This window comes from Bacillus rossius, chromosome 1 (genome assembly GCF_032445375.1).
Source record: "Bacillus rossius redtenbacheri isolate Brsri chromosome 1, Brsri_v3, whole genome shotgun sequence".
In the NCBI taxonomy this organism is placed as follows: domain Eukaryota; kingdom Metazoa; phylum Arthropoda; class Insecta; order Phasmatodea; family Bacillidae; genus Bacillus; species Bacillus rossius.
In genome coordinates, this window is record NC_086330.1 from 33,171,774 (window position 1) to 33,186,544 (window position 14,771).

Genomic DNA, 14,771 nt, shown 5'->3' on the forward strand with positions numbered 1-14,771 from the left:
GCAATGATTGAGGGTACCATTTATGAGCTATGAAGTCTATATCCAGGTACTTATGAGCACATTAAAATATCGTATATAATGTAGCGTCAGTATTTAGGCATAACCAGCATCGAAACCTCAGAACTCTTTATGAGAAAAATGCATGATTGTATGAACCAAATGGCTACCAACCATTTGGAATTTTAATATAGGAAGAGCAGTTTGATGGTTGGTTTTTTACCATCAAAATATTGTTTAATTTAAATGTTTGTATGGATAGAACTGTTTGTAACGGCACCATAAACTGTTGTCGTTACAAAATTCTGTTGGTTTAACTAGAAATATAATTTTATAATTCCAGCAACAAAAACCTCATTCTACAGAAGCACGTCTAGCAATGTATAGACTGTTGCTTGAAACGATCGGAAGCATGAAGCATCACAAAACAACATGATGCTTGCGCTGATGCACTTAAAGAAACGTTATGAAATAATATCTTTGTGCAAATTTTTCTCAGTTATTAATATATATATTTTAATGTTATACTACCATTAAGGCTAAGATCCTGAGTTTCTCGCGAGCTGGCAAAGACACGCGTAGTTATCTTTGTCCTCAACAGAGCGCACTAGTAGTACGGCTGAACGATGTAGCGACGCGCTGAAAAAGGATTGGGGGGGGGGGGGGGGAAAGAGGACGCTGTTCTCAGAATTCTTATCTCCCAGCGGGGTGTCATGTTTACGACAGGTCTGGAAGAGGGGGGTGGGGGAAGAGTGTACTCTGCCTCGGCGAGCATTTAGATTTCCAATCCCTTTGCCATTCTGTCCCTTTCCACCACACCCACTCAAGACTACTCGATCCTCAACAAAGCGCAAGGGAATAAATATTACTATTTTTGGTACATTTCAGTTAGAAACCTGTACGTAACCGAGTGCAACCCAAGGTAATTATAATAAATATTAATTTGGTGCACTACACATATACGATATACAAATTGTATGTTTTACTGCGGTGATTATGTGGCCAAAACTGTCAGATTTGGTCTCTTTTGCAAGAACGCTCGTTCACAGCTAACCACTACATTCAAATAAACTGGCCAGTAATGTAGTTTTCCTGCCCCTGTAAAAAAAAATAATAATTTTTAACTGAGTACTACAAAGGTTTTGCGCTTCTACAAAAAATTTTTTTTTTTCCACATTTTGTCACAGGTGTGTGCGTATGTGTATTATACAAACAGTTGAACGTTGACCATCTAATAGCATGACTTTATGTTGCAAAACGGTATTATTTGCTATATTGATATCTGATTAGAACTGTATTTTTCTGTGCAACTATATATATATATATATATATATATATATATATATATATATATATATATATATACAGGCGAACTTTTTATACTATCGGATAATTTTTTGTAGCTGAATATCTGTCTTCAAAATATTGCAGGTTATTGCATTAATTTTAGTGTTTTAAATGTATTATGTTTTTATGTATGTATACATGAGGCTAGAGCTAGAAAAACGTTTTTGTTTGCTTTTTTAGCTGACCTGTGGCTTTTGATTACACTTTTTTTTTATATGTGATGTTTAAAAACGTTATTAGTAAATGTCCTGGCATTCGTACTTCTTGTAAAAAATATAATCATATTTTCGAAAATTAAACTATCATTTAGTAATTTATTATTGCAATATAAATACTTGTGTATGCCAGTCGCGTCTGGCGAAATGAGGAGCTCCTTCACGCTATCCCTACTGGTGACGTCAAGCATCACTGGTAGTTCGTTTTTTATGTATGAACTGGATGTCAAAGAGGCTCGAAATAAACATCAGTTGTAACTAATAATAATAATAATAATTTAATTCTGAAAGGGCCACATACTCGAAGAATCGCCTTCTCTACGCAATCAAACGTGTTTTAAAATATCTAAGGAGTAGGCTACACGTCATAGGTTGTATAAGAATATTTCGGAGGGAGCTAACCAAGGATATTTTATCGTGCATACAGATAAAGTGATATTTTAAGAGTAGTATTATCCCCCCCCCCCCCCAACACCACCACCAAACTGATGGATTTATTGGCACATCCGTACATAAAAAAAAAAACACTGCTCCAGAATCTGCACCTGAATCGTCTTAGTGGGAAAAAGGTGTACATAAATTACGAGATCACTGAGGTTATAAGGAAGGTAATCAACCAGAGTAAGTGATTAGGAGCAAGGAATACTAATGCAATAAATATTCCATTGATATAATTTAATGATAATTTTTACTCACGTTTTAGAAGTTGATATTGCTGAATAGCAAATTTTTCATTTTAAAATATTGTAACAATGAAAAATTGCGAACCAATAAACATTTTTTGCTTAGTATATCATTTTATTATGTCTTAAGACAAATGGTAACTAGATATTATGAGTACGAAATATTTGTAAGTAATAAAAATTTACATAATAAAATACTTACATTCATACAAAATACAAATATTTTTCTTAGATATACAAGTATAACTACATTTCATTTTCGGCCAACGAACAAATAGTTTTGCTTTGGGCCCTGATAATAATACATAATTACATTTTCATTTTTCACCAAAAGTACATGAGGCACAAAAGTCAATAAATCTTAAACACACAATAAAAATATACCCAGATACAAACACCAATACAATAAAATAAAATACAATACAATACAATACTAATTTTAACTGAACATTTTTTGGATATATGCATAATTTTATTAAAATTAATCAGAAAGTAATGCAGTTACATGTTTGCAACCTTACGTACTTCACTTGCCTTTAACGAATCCGGATAAGTTCAATGTTTAGCCAGCCGAAAAGGATGTTTAGATTTTATTTTTAAACGCATGTGAAATTAGTCCTTTTTTTTTTAACACTTCATCGCTGTCACGTGAATTTACGGCAACATACATTATTATTGTACTTTTGTTTTGTAGTAACGATCTGTAGGCTAAATATGTACATGTGTTTGTTGAAACTTCGTTTTAAACATCCATATACATAAATTAATTTTGTCAATTTATTTATAGATACCAGTAAAATACAAAATAAATTATATTTATTTTACGTCCTCTTAAATTATTTAAATGATATATAAAATATGACCAAAAATATTTCAAATGAAGAAGTATTTTCAACTTCAAGTACGCGAGAATTACACACTCATTTACTTGCGTATTGCATAGCATACATACTTCACGTCCATTTCTGACAGTCTTGCAAAGTCACTTCCAAAGTATCTACAAGTATATTCTTCAGGCGAATTCGGACACGGCATTATAATCTTACATTATATCTAGAAGACGTGTTCTTACATTTGCTTGGAGTTTTAAATTATTTTTTTGAAATAATAAAGTCAATTTTAAAGTTTAACTCATTGCAGAAACACTTACGCAATATATTTGGTGGTTCTCTGCAAGTGTATTTTGTGTTTTATTATAGTTTGATAATGAAGTTAATATGAATTTATTGCCTTTTTTCTGATATGTGTATACATTAGATGTATATGAATATAAAAATTTATGTAACAGGATGAATCTTAAATGGTTTGAACAGTTATCTATAATGACTGAGTAGGTTTTTTCATTAAAAGCCTTTCTTTTTTACTGTTTAAGTTGGATTTCTTTATAACTCAAAAAAATTATCACGTAACTAAAAAAATGAATAAAAGAGCAAACTTCTGTTCGTATGTAGGTGTTAATTTTGCTACCGTTTAAATCATGAAAATAATGTAATACAATTTGTTCTCTAGATAATTAGATTTAGAAGTAAGGCTACATATTTTAGTCATTACCATGGTACGACTTCCGGAAAAGTTTTACATTTATATATTTTTTTTACAGAAGGTACCGGAGCTTGCAGGTTGCGCAGAAAGGAATTGTATTGTTTGTGAGAGTTCTCTGTTCGCAGTAACACCTATGATATATGTTTGATGTTCTGTTTACAACTCATCGTTAAAACTAAATTTTACAGACTGATTATTATCCTTTTATTTAAAATCTAAGTTATTTACAGTGTTTAAAATATGCTTTCTTGCGTTTCGTTTTGTTTGTATGATATTTGAGTCACCCGCAAAGATAATGAGATAGATATTTTATACTGCTTCTTTCGCAGTTTTTTTAATTTTAGTCTTGACAATGGGGAAGCAATTATACAGGCTGTGCTAAATAGATAAATTATGCTTTATGTCATTGAGATCAAACTCTTCTATTTTTGTGCATTTTATAGTATTCCTAGTTTAGTTAATTTATCCAACAATATATTTATACAATCAAGGCCTTAGATGCTTTATAAAAAAAACTCAACTGATTCATAATCAGTTGCCGTGTATAGATTTATTTTGTAGATAATAAGCAGTATGGGTTTTAGTGCTTAGAGTTGATGTAAAACCATGTATTAAATTTGAAAGTATTTTGTACTTTTCATACTTAAAATTATCATACAATGTTCAAATATTTTTCGATATAATTAAGGACACCTGTATTTCGTGAATACATCTCGTGTCAGGCTATTTCACACATAACTGTAGCTTTTTTTTCTTAGAGGTTTGGCGAATTGCGGGCGTGCAGCAGTACGGTAACTACGTCCTCATTGGCCCCGTCAAGTGCGGGAAAACAGCCTTCACCGACCACAGCCAATAATTACAAGAAAAATCTACAGTGTTTTGTTAAATACCTTGACACGAAATGTATTAGCGAAATACAGGTGTCCCTAAATATAAGACGTAATTGCTCTCGGACGATAATTTTCTTTACTGGTATTATCACCTTTCTTATGCAGGAGAATAGTTTTTGTAGTCTTGTGATTCCCATTCTGAAATAATTCCAATAATGGAATATGTGTTTATTATAATAAATGGAGAAGTGTATATAATATTAGCAAATGGCTCATTAAAAATATGAAAAGAAATAATCATAAATTACAAATCATTCTACTGCACATAAATCACAGATTTTAAAAAGCAAAAATTACTATAACATTCAAAATATTACAGAGCGTGCAATGTAGAAAACACGGACGCATGTTGTTGTCTAAATGCAATAAATAAAATACAAGTCTGCGGCTTTAAAAACAAAAGAAATAAAATGTTTCATAAATATTCAACGCTTGTAAGGGTACAACTATTACACTGATATGACATAGTTTTTCTAGTAAGTACATCATACAAATTCCTAACCAGGCACACACAAATATATAATTTGTGTTACACTTCAATAAATTTGGCCATGATTTAAACCTAATAAATAAAGAATGCAAACAAGCTAAACTCTACAGAGTATCGTCGAATAAAATCTGGGCCAAAAGTAAATCAATATTTTAGTGCTCAATACAATTCGAAGGAAATGGAAGATATTTTGTAGTATTATAAATGATAATACAAGGATTGCTGATTTGGTTTTGTATTAATTTTGAGCGTAAAACCACCCCGAAAATATTGAATAAATTTTTCAGTTAAGCTGCATATAAACTGAACTGGTTTGCTAGCTGTCTTGCTATCGTAAACATGACTGTGAGTCTGATTGGCCATGTTGGTGATATGCACGATTTTCAAGGCTGTCTCCCGATATTATATATGTGTTTTATTTTTATACAAAATGAAGCACGAATATGTTATATATTTCTTGTATGAGATACTAGTTGCAAAGACGTTACAGTTTGATTTTATGGGTAGTGAATCAGTGGTATAAAATAACTTCATTTATTTTTTACCGATAACATCTTTTTGACATTAGTATAATATAATCACTCGCCAACCAGAGAACCTTATTTTTTGTAGTCATGAAAAAAAATGTTTGTATTCAATATCAGCTAATAACTTACTATTGCTTATGTCATCAAATACATTTACAGTACTGTTCAATTTGTACAAGCATGAGAAGTAAACAATAATTAGAATTTTTTTATCAGATATAAAGCATCACTGTATCAAATTAAAAAAAAGAGTTCTCGTCAGCCACACAATTTCTGTCTCTCAAAATTCACACATCTGAAATTTTGCGTTTCTTTGAACGACTTTCTTGTGCCTGTATAATATATTCTGGCTCACGAATCGGTTGTCCCCTGGGACGACATGGATCAGCAAGCTCTGGCAACAAGCAGTTGTTAAAAAATCGCAACAATTTTGACTCCATTTTCTCAAGCCAGAAACAATCATCTCTCACAATTCTTTCTATTGAAATGCCTTTCGTTGTCCAAACGACAAAATCACACCACTTTCTTCGTGTGATGTGTAATTGCCCTTGCACTTGATAGTAGTAATTGTGAGAGCGATTCAAGCAAAGCTCGCCGTCGACAACTCTGCAAAAGAACGTTTTCAGCTGCATTGCTGCATCTAAAGGGTTAAGTTCCCTTGCAGAGTATGGACATTTCACCTCCACCAAACCATCTTCATCAACTAAACCATCAGGAGAAGCTGCAAGAAAGCAATGCTGAAGGTCAACGAAGAGACCACATTGTTTAACAGTATGGCCTGTTTGTTCTTCGTATAAAGCGACAGCTATGCGCTCGTTTGCTAGACCATGTATTGTGGCAGCATTCTCCAATACACGACTGTACACAATCGCTTCCACTGTCACTTTACACGAAGTATTTTCCCTCATTTTACAGACACGTCCGAAAAAGGAAGGAGTGACTCGTTTTCTCCGCTCCTTCATCCACAACTGACTGCTTCCTTGATCTCGTGTCTGCACCTCCAGATCATTCCTTTCTTGCACTGTAAGCTCTATGCTTCTCATCACAGACTCAGTCAGAATTTCTAGTTCAAGACCAGAAGCTGGAGGCTGAGTTGCATGAGGACCATAGCTCTTATCACCCTGTGGTTTAAATGATTACGATTTCCGTGGTACATGCGGATTCATATCCAACCTTCGCCTACAGTTCGCCTGCTGTTTCTGTCTTTTTGCCATTAATCGCTTCACAGTCACTCCAGGGCTGTGACCTGTGATCGCCTTCATAGTTTGTCCATGCCATTTGTAGCGAAGTTGGAAAGACAAACCAGCAGCAGTAGCCCTACGGCTGTAAGACCCCTGCTGTGAACGGTTTATCTGCTTACCGCCAGCCATCCTTGCAACTAATGACATGTACATTTCTGCTTGGTTGGTTGTGAGATCCATTACAAGTGCTTGTGACTTTGCTCTCACTCGGTCAAAAGCTTGTTTGATTCCCACAATCAATTCACGAGGCAATGCGTCATAACTGCAGGGATTTGCTGTTTTACCAGCTCTCTCACACACATCTAAATTGCATAACTTATGGTCTCCAAACACATGGTTGGGCACATTTAGAAGTGTTGATTGAAGTAGCATAGCATCACCCCCACAGTTGCTGATACAACCTCTTGCACAGCGACAGAGGGCTTTGATTTTCGACTGGCTGAGATGCCGCATATGGATGCCCTTGGCTATGGCATAAAGATTCTTTTTGAGATTCTTCACGACATGGTTAGCACATTCAATCTTTTCAACATCTCTTCCGTACGAAACATTTGCAACTATGGCTGCATGCACACTTGAATCCCCATCACCAACAAACTTCTTAAATTGAAGTTTGTACTTGGCTTCACAGAACCGGAAACCTTCCACTATAATGTCTGCCTCCATTGCAGTGGAAGAATCAGTCCAGTTCCGGAAACACAGGTGAGGCGTAGGTTCCTTTTCCATCCGTTCGCTCCGAATGCATGCGGTACAATATTTGTTTCTCACACCAAGGAATAACAATTTCTTAGTGTAGAAGCCAATTATTATAGCACATCCAGACTTAGCAGAATACCTATGACCATAGGATCTTTGGCTCCAACCTCCATCCAAAATTCCTATGGTCCAAGCATATTCCTCATTTCCAACCATACAGATGCGTCCATCATCTTTCGCCATAGAGAACTCTTCCAGTGCAGCATCTTCCATTTCCTTCTGCAACATTGCCTTCCAGTGCTCTCCGATTCTGTTCTCGTGATAAGAAAAGCAACCCGGGCTCATAGGATGCATATCAATTAGTGACAATAGTTCATACAATGGTCCGTAGCCTAGACCAACCGAAATTGCGCCCCAAACAATCTTATCGTTGATATCTAAGTTGGTATCGATTTTGCATTTTCTTTTTCTTCCCACTGGAAGGCATTCCACAGGCTCAGATTTGAACTGCTGCTCTTGATTGCAGTGAGTGCACTTAAATTTAAAATTTGTCAGCAGACCGTACCTGTTGACACTTTCCAGAAAATATGTTCCTGAAGATGAAATGGGACACCTGTAAAACCAACATAATAATAATTTCTGGTAACATCTCCCAAAAACATTTGTTACCCGTTTGGCTTTCACACAATAAACAAGACAATTTTTTACTAGCATCGGCAATTTAGCTATAACTATTGCTATACATTGGTACTCAAGCTGTTAGGTTGTGATTTTATTAATTTCATACAACTGCTCTAACAGCATAATATTGCATACATCCAAACTACTGTCGTTAAAATCGAACATAAATAGCTTGCAGTGAATCCTGAAAGATCTGCCCGACTCTTTGTGATAAAAGATTATTCTATATATACGTAAATGTACGTTGAAGTGCACTGAGGTAAGGTGGTCAAGTTATCAGTACGGGTGTTACCTCGTTTCACCATACACAATAATCTTAGCAGCTCCTGAGCTCTGTCGAGTGACATGTGAACAGAATAAAATGAAAGAGATAAACTTACATGCCAGTAGGTTCGCTAATTTTTGAATATGAACAGAAGCTTCTTTATCTTTGTACTTATCAATATAATAACATGCACACCACTACAGTTTTCCCAAACTGTTGATGTGCATGTCACAATTAAATTAAAAAATAATTGTGACATGGCTCGAACAGATATACATTTTACATGCTTAAAAATTATGCTATTTTAATGTAAGTCTGAAATGTTGTTCAAGAAAAGGATACAATTTTCATTTGCATTTCACTGTGCTGCAAGAAGCCATATGGCCATGGCCACATTTATTCGCGCATTTGCCCTCTTACACATCATGGTATAGTAAAACACTATTTCGATCGTCATCGTCTTCACCTCCAAAAAATTAATAATAAAAAATTAATAAAAAATAAATTGGATATTTACGTTGAGGTATTAAAATGTTACTTACTCGTAGAACAGATAGGTACTATCGCCATATCGGCAGACACGTTGGCACGTCCAACTGTCGTAAGCCAAGCGTGCAAATGTTATGATGCTATCTTATTATAAGTAACAAGAATATGCACAATTAGAATATTACGTTTTTAAATTATTAAAAAATATATTTATCTTGTTCCTTTTACTATGTTTCTTAAAAAATTTCTGCAACAACGTTCTTCCGAAAGAAGGTATACACCGATTTTAAAGGTGCGTGCCTACTTTTTAATTTTATTTTTTCAGTAATTAGAAAATAAAAATTGGTACTTTTCCCACTTTCATCATTGAGGCTGCGACCCAAATTTAAAGTTTCCAGCCCTTTTGACAGTGGGTTGGAATTTGTATAGGCCATTGTGTGAGCGAGTGAATTACTTTTTGCATATTCGAGCAATTCTAAATTTAGGCCCTAAGTTTAATTATAACAATTTCACGTCAGCCAGAAAGCTCAAAGGCTGGTAAAACAATAGAATTTTATTTCATATAATTCTGTATCAATTTCATCTAAGTATTACACACCCATTTAAACACAATTTCTATACATAATAATTTTACTTCAGCAAGGTCTTCGGTTTCTTGTAACAAATAAAATTACCTAAAAAAATAACTGGACATACTTAAACAAAGTTTTTAAATTGTAACATTTGCCAAAGAATTTAAATAAATCTAACTGCAAATGTAAGAACACAGTATAAAGGTCTTTAAAATTGTATTTTGGAAAATTACCTCAATGTTTATTTGCTAAAACTCCTCATTTCACTTGTTGTGTGTGCGCGCACGTGGAACTTATGTTTCTATGATCATTTATAGTTGCAAATAATGTAGCGGAAGTTAAATTGAAAAATATATAATTCTTTCTGGCCAATATTTGTTTACAAACAAAATTTTACAGACCCCAAAAGCAAAAAAAAAAAAAAAAAAGAATCGCCACTGCCTTGTAATTGTGTTTCTAACGAACTTGTATAACTAACGAAAATGTGTAACTGCTAGGGGTTAGTGATACAATAAATGCTTGGGTAGTGAAAAATCCATTGTTGAACGACAGCATCGAGAGATTGGCCCTTATTTTTGTATCGTTATATACATAACTAAATAATTACGGGAGGAAGTGGCCGTAGGCGGCTGGTCCGCTCGGCGCGCAGGGGGGTTCCTTTGCGCGGCTGCCAAAAGTATGAAATTAAAAGAAAAACATAATATTGTTCGTACTGCAATTCAACTTTGCATTGATTAGTGTAAAACTATACGATAAAAATGGAACCCTGTAATTTTTTAGCATAGTAATTATTTTTTTTGTTTGTTGGGGCAAAAGTCCATCTTTCCCCGATGAAAATTTTATATGGTGTGCAATTTTTTTTCCACTATAGTGTTTAACCTCTTATCGAATAAAGGCTTACTACGTTAGTAAGTAGCTCCACCACAGTTCACTCGATATATGCGTTAGCTGTGATTACATTGGCTATTTATCTCTCCTCGTCAATATGGCTCAAATATATTTTCCTTTTATTTTCAACATTTATTAATTTAAATCGGTATTGTTACATATCTATCCTATTTACTTACTAACTAATGAAGTCAATAAGTTTGTAGAAGATTTTCAACCTTCCAGCCGGTTAAACGTTCAGAAGGCGGTAAACAGTAGTGGAAAAAAATCTAAATAACTCAATTTTACATAAAACAATTTTTACCTGTGTCTCTCCAGAAGACGGCATTGCACCATGAAGTGACGAACGTCAACCATCATTCGACCCTCTAACATACTGAGTCCCGGATCTGTCTGTGGCAATGGAGGCTCGTAAACCACTATCAGCGGAGGAAGGTCATCATTCCTAGAAGAGTTATTCCCTTTTAAGAAACATAGCCCATACAATAATTTTTATTCATATGAGTATTATCACATGAATTCTAAATTTACCTGTCATATCACAAACAAGATATGTAAGTGTAAAGCTTACCCTTGATAGTCATCGGACAGAGTATGTGTACTGTCATCAGTGTTGCGTGATGTACACGCCGCCACTGAAGACGCCATGGTGGTTACATCTGGCACTGTGGGGACCGAACTTTCACCGCCTGGGCTCTCTGGCAAGGTTGGTGTTGCAGGACCATCACCAGCAGGCAGAGGGTTCTGTGTCAACCCCAGCTTCTTCTTTTTTCTCGCTAATGTTGCAAGCCTAAGTGAAATAATATAATTCATTAGAGTAGTTAAAGAATTTTAATTTGCCTTTGCTTTAATATTCATTAAGTTTGCTAGTTTAAGATTTATTAAAAATTTATTTAAAGGAAACTATTTAATTAAAAATAGCCTGTCCCCCCCCCCTTCTTTTTTTTTGTGATTCATCTGCTGTTTGCCTAGATTTAGTCCATTAATCATTAATCTCTCTGTTGTCTATTTTCATCTGTAATATTTTTTAAAATATTTCTGAGTTAAGTGGTTTTTGTTTGTTGATTTTACTCTCGAATTGTTTAAGGTTTTTTCTGGGTGCACTTATAGCAATTTTTGCGGAAATTTTGATTTATTTACTACACATTATAGCATAAGTTTCGACCAATAGGTGGCACGGTAAAATGTCTAACATGTTTTTTATGTGATTAATTACGCATTTGTATTTAAAAATGCTTAAACTGTCTTTGGAATTTTGAATTCTATTCTGATCCACCTTTAGCATGTTACTGAATTTTACGTAACTATAAAAGATGTTGTCAATAACTTAATATGTTGCTCAGAATTCATATAGTATTACATTTGGCAAATTTTAAACCTGTAGATGCTCTTTAATAGTACTTAATTTTTTTTCATTATTTTTGCAAACAGTAGTTGTACCTTCGGAAATAAAAAGTAAATATTACAAAACTAAACTTGAAAAATATTTATCTACTGTATTAATCTTTATGCTACAAAACGAAATTTCGTTTGTGTGTGGGTACATTTTCACATTTGTAGTGTTACGTAACTGTTTACATACACGGATATCATCGTGATTATGGTTAAATATTTTTTTTATAAAATTAGTCAAGATTTAATTTAATAATGGGCCATTTCAGCGAAAAACTTGTAATGAAATGTTGGTATTCTGTAAGACAATGAGTTGAAGGATTGCTGGAATCAGAAGAAAAAAACAGTATGTGACGAAATTGTTTGTTTGTTTTTTTCGAAAGAGGAAGTATCTAAAATAAACTTAATCTCATAACGTGCCAGAGACGATTAAATGTTATGTTTTTGTGCACGTAAACTGTCAACAGAAAATAAAATTTTTCTAAATGGCCTGCTTGTTTTTAGTGCATTATATACTGTATTTTATATACGCATTTGTTATAGGAATATACTATAAACTTTGACTTAATGGAACGATGTACGACATGTAATATGATTTGTCTTGTCATTTAGGTTGTATTTCCCAGGTTAGAACGAACAGTTACAACTCAAATGGAATTTTTAAGTAAGTACTTAAGTTTAAAAATTCATAATATGTTTGTGCCGCGTAGAATGCATGAAAACCATCGATAACTATATAATAATTGCCGCGGACTAATACGTATGCACTCATTTATACAAATTTGATTTCCTAGTCTAAACTCCGCCGTATCAAATACAGTCCTGCTACGATATTTGTTTTGTTTGCATTCATTTTGTTTTAGCACACCAATGTTTTTTTATGGCATATAAAACGTGCATTTTGTATCTAATTCTTATTCCTTACATTACTTTCTTTAGAAAATTTCAAATACGTAAGGAAAAATCATTAAAAAAAATATAGAATTTTCAACGTACCAGCGGTGCGACTTCCTGAAAGATTTTATGTAGTTTTACGTTTCATAGTCCAAGAAACCCATAACCATCATCAGTTCTAAAGTTATATGTATATGTATGTATATATATATAATATATATATATTATATATATATTATATATATATTATATATATATATATATCACAATTTTATGAACACGATAACTGCCGTAATTTTTCGCACATCAATTCCAAACTGATACATAAAATCAAGTAATGGAAAATCTCGATCGAGTTCGTCAATGGACAAAATCAGTCCATAGGGGTAGAAATGGGGAAGGTTTTTTTTAACAGAAAAATCGCAACAACTTCCATAATATGATGCATATCGCATCCGTGTGAACATAAAGCTTAAAGGAAAAAATAGGAAGAACTTTTGTCTGAATAAGTTTTTGATACGACCAACCATAACTGCAAGGGGTGTAAAAATTAAAGTGTTTCGGACCAAAAAAATCGTAACTCTCTTATTATGCATACTATCGAATCCGTTATAATTCTTCAAAAACCTTGTAATTTTTTTAACTAAATCTTTTGTCGGAAACAATTTTTGATTAGACGAACCATTTTTGCAGGGGTTAAACAGGAATTGACAAAAAAAAATCATTGCTCCCTTAGTAGGCACACCATCGAATATGTTCTAACTGTTTGTAAATCTTATAAACGTTATCAAAAAATTTTGTCTGAAACAATTTTAGATACACCCAATCATTGCAGAGTTATCCTTAATTTTCGCTATAGCAAAAAACTATGGGGAAATATTGAATAAACACAATCTCTTTCATTGCTATATCAATTTGTTATTTAATTTGAGGTGTTGCAGTTACTAGGAAACATGTATCACATTTAAAGAATATTCATATTTTTAAATTTTTATATAACCAAGCATCACTGCAATGGGTGAAATAACAAAAAAAAATCATTGTTTGAGTAACTACGCTATATAATATATACGTCTTAATTTTTTATAAAAATTCGAAATACTATCTCAAACCTTTATCAAATAAATAAATACTACAAAATATACGGGCGAAAGGGATTTTTAATATAATGCCATTGATTTTAACACCAACACAGTATGTACAAGAAAAGGGTAATGTAATTATTTAAAAAAAAAATTACCGCTAGTTATAAATTAATAAATTCTTTAAACTCTAAACCAATAAAACGGCTAATAATATAAATATATATAACATAAATATATACATATGAATGGACTGGAATTACTTTTCCGGGGAAAAAAAAAATACAATATGTGATTACAATGTAGAACAAGTACATAAAAATACTTACTCAAGTTGGCGTCGATGGGCTTCTTTCCATTTCCTGCTGTGCTTCATTTTAAATACACGTCCACTTACTATTGCTGATACTAGTGTTGTGTTTTGACCGTTTCGAAGCGATAATATTCCCGCCTGAACTCCTGCGATATTCGAGGCATCTAGTGAGTAAACTCGGAACTAACCGGAGCTCTAGCGGCAAACTGTTGAACTCGTTCCTTTCATCAGCGGCAAGTGACAGTTAAATCACAATATTTTGTACTCAGATTATTTAAATTCTGTACGTTGTATTAAAAAAATTAAACCGAAGAATTGTTCATTGTACCTCCTTTAAGTTGTGTGCAAAGTAACAGCCGTGTACCGTTTAAATATATACCTAATATTTAGTTTTGAAAATTTCTAAATTAAAATTAAATAAGAAAGAATTTTTTGAGAAAATTTTCATCATCATATTTACAAAATTCAAAGTTTTATTTACAATTCTACGGTTTATTAATTTTTTTATCTACTACGATATTCATGGGAGAAATAATTTTCTTGGAGGCTGCAAAACTAAGGATCTTA

The 14,771-nt window shown here is 33.3% G+C and overlaps 1 protein-coding gene across 1 annotated transcript; it reads right to left on the reverse strand.

Moving 5' to 3' along the window:
- Nucleotides 1-2,389: 2,389 nt before the first annotated feature.
- Nucleotides 2,390-13,011, reverse strand: LOC134534151 (uncharacterized). The gene is made up of 3 exons (XM_063372277.1): nucleotides 11,095-13,011; nucleotides 10,828-10,968; nucleotides 2,390-8,241 (listed from the first exon to the last, which is right to left on the reverse strand). The coding sequence occupies exons 1-3, from the start codon at nucleotides 11,334-11,336 to the stop codon at nucleotides 6,828-6,830; spliced, it is 1,797 nt and encodes a 598-aa protein (XP_063228347.1). The 5' UTR covers nucleotides 11,337-13,011; the 3' UTR covers nucleotides 2,390-6,827.
- Between the last annotated feature and the right edge of the window lie 1,760 nt (nucleotides 13,012-14,771).

Bases quoted from the DNA above. Each gene is read 5' to 3' on its own strand.
- LOC134534151 (XM_063372277.1), bottom strand. From the start codon at position 11,336: ATGAATTATATTATTTCACTTAGGCTTGCAACATTAGCGAGAAAAAAG. The intron at 10,969-11,094 runs GTAAGCTTTACA...TAACTCTTCTAG, and splicing joins CTGTCCGATGACTATCAAGG to GAATGATGACCTTCCTCCGC. The intron at 8,242-10,827 runs GTAAAAATTGTT...TTGGTTTTACAG, and splicing joins CGTCTTCTGGAGAGACACAG to GTGTCCCATTTCATCTTCAG.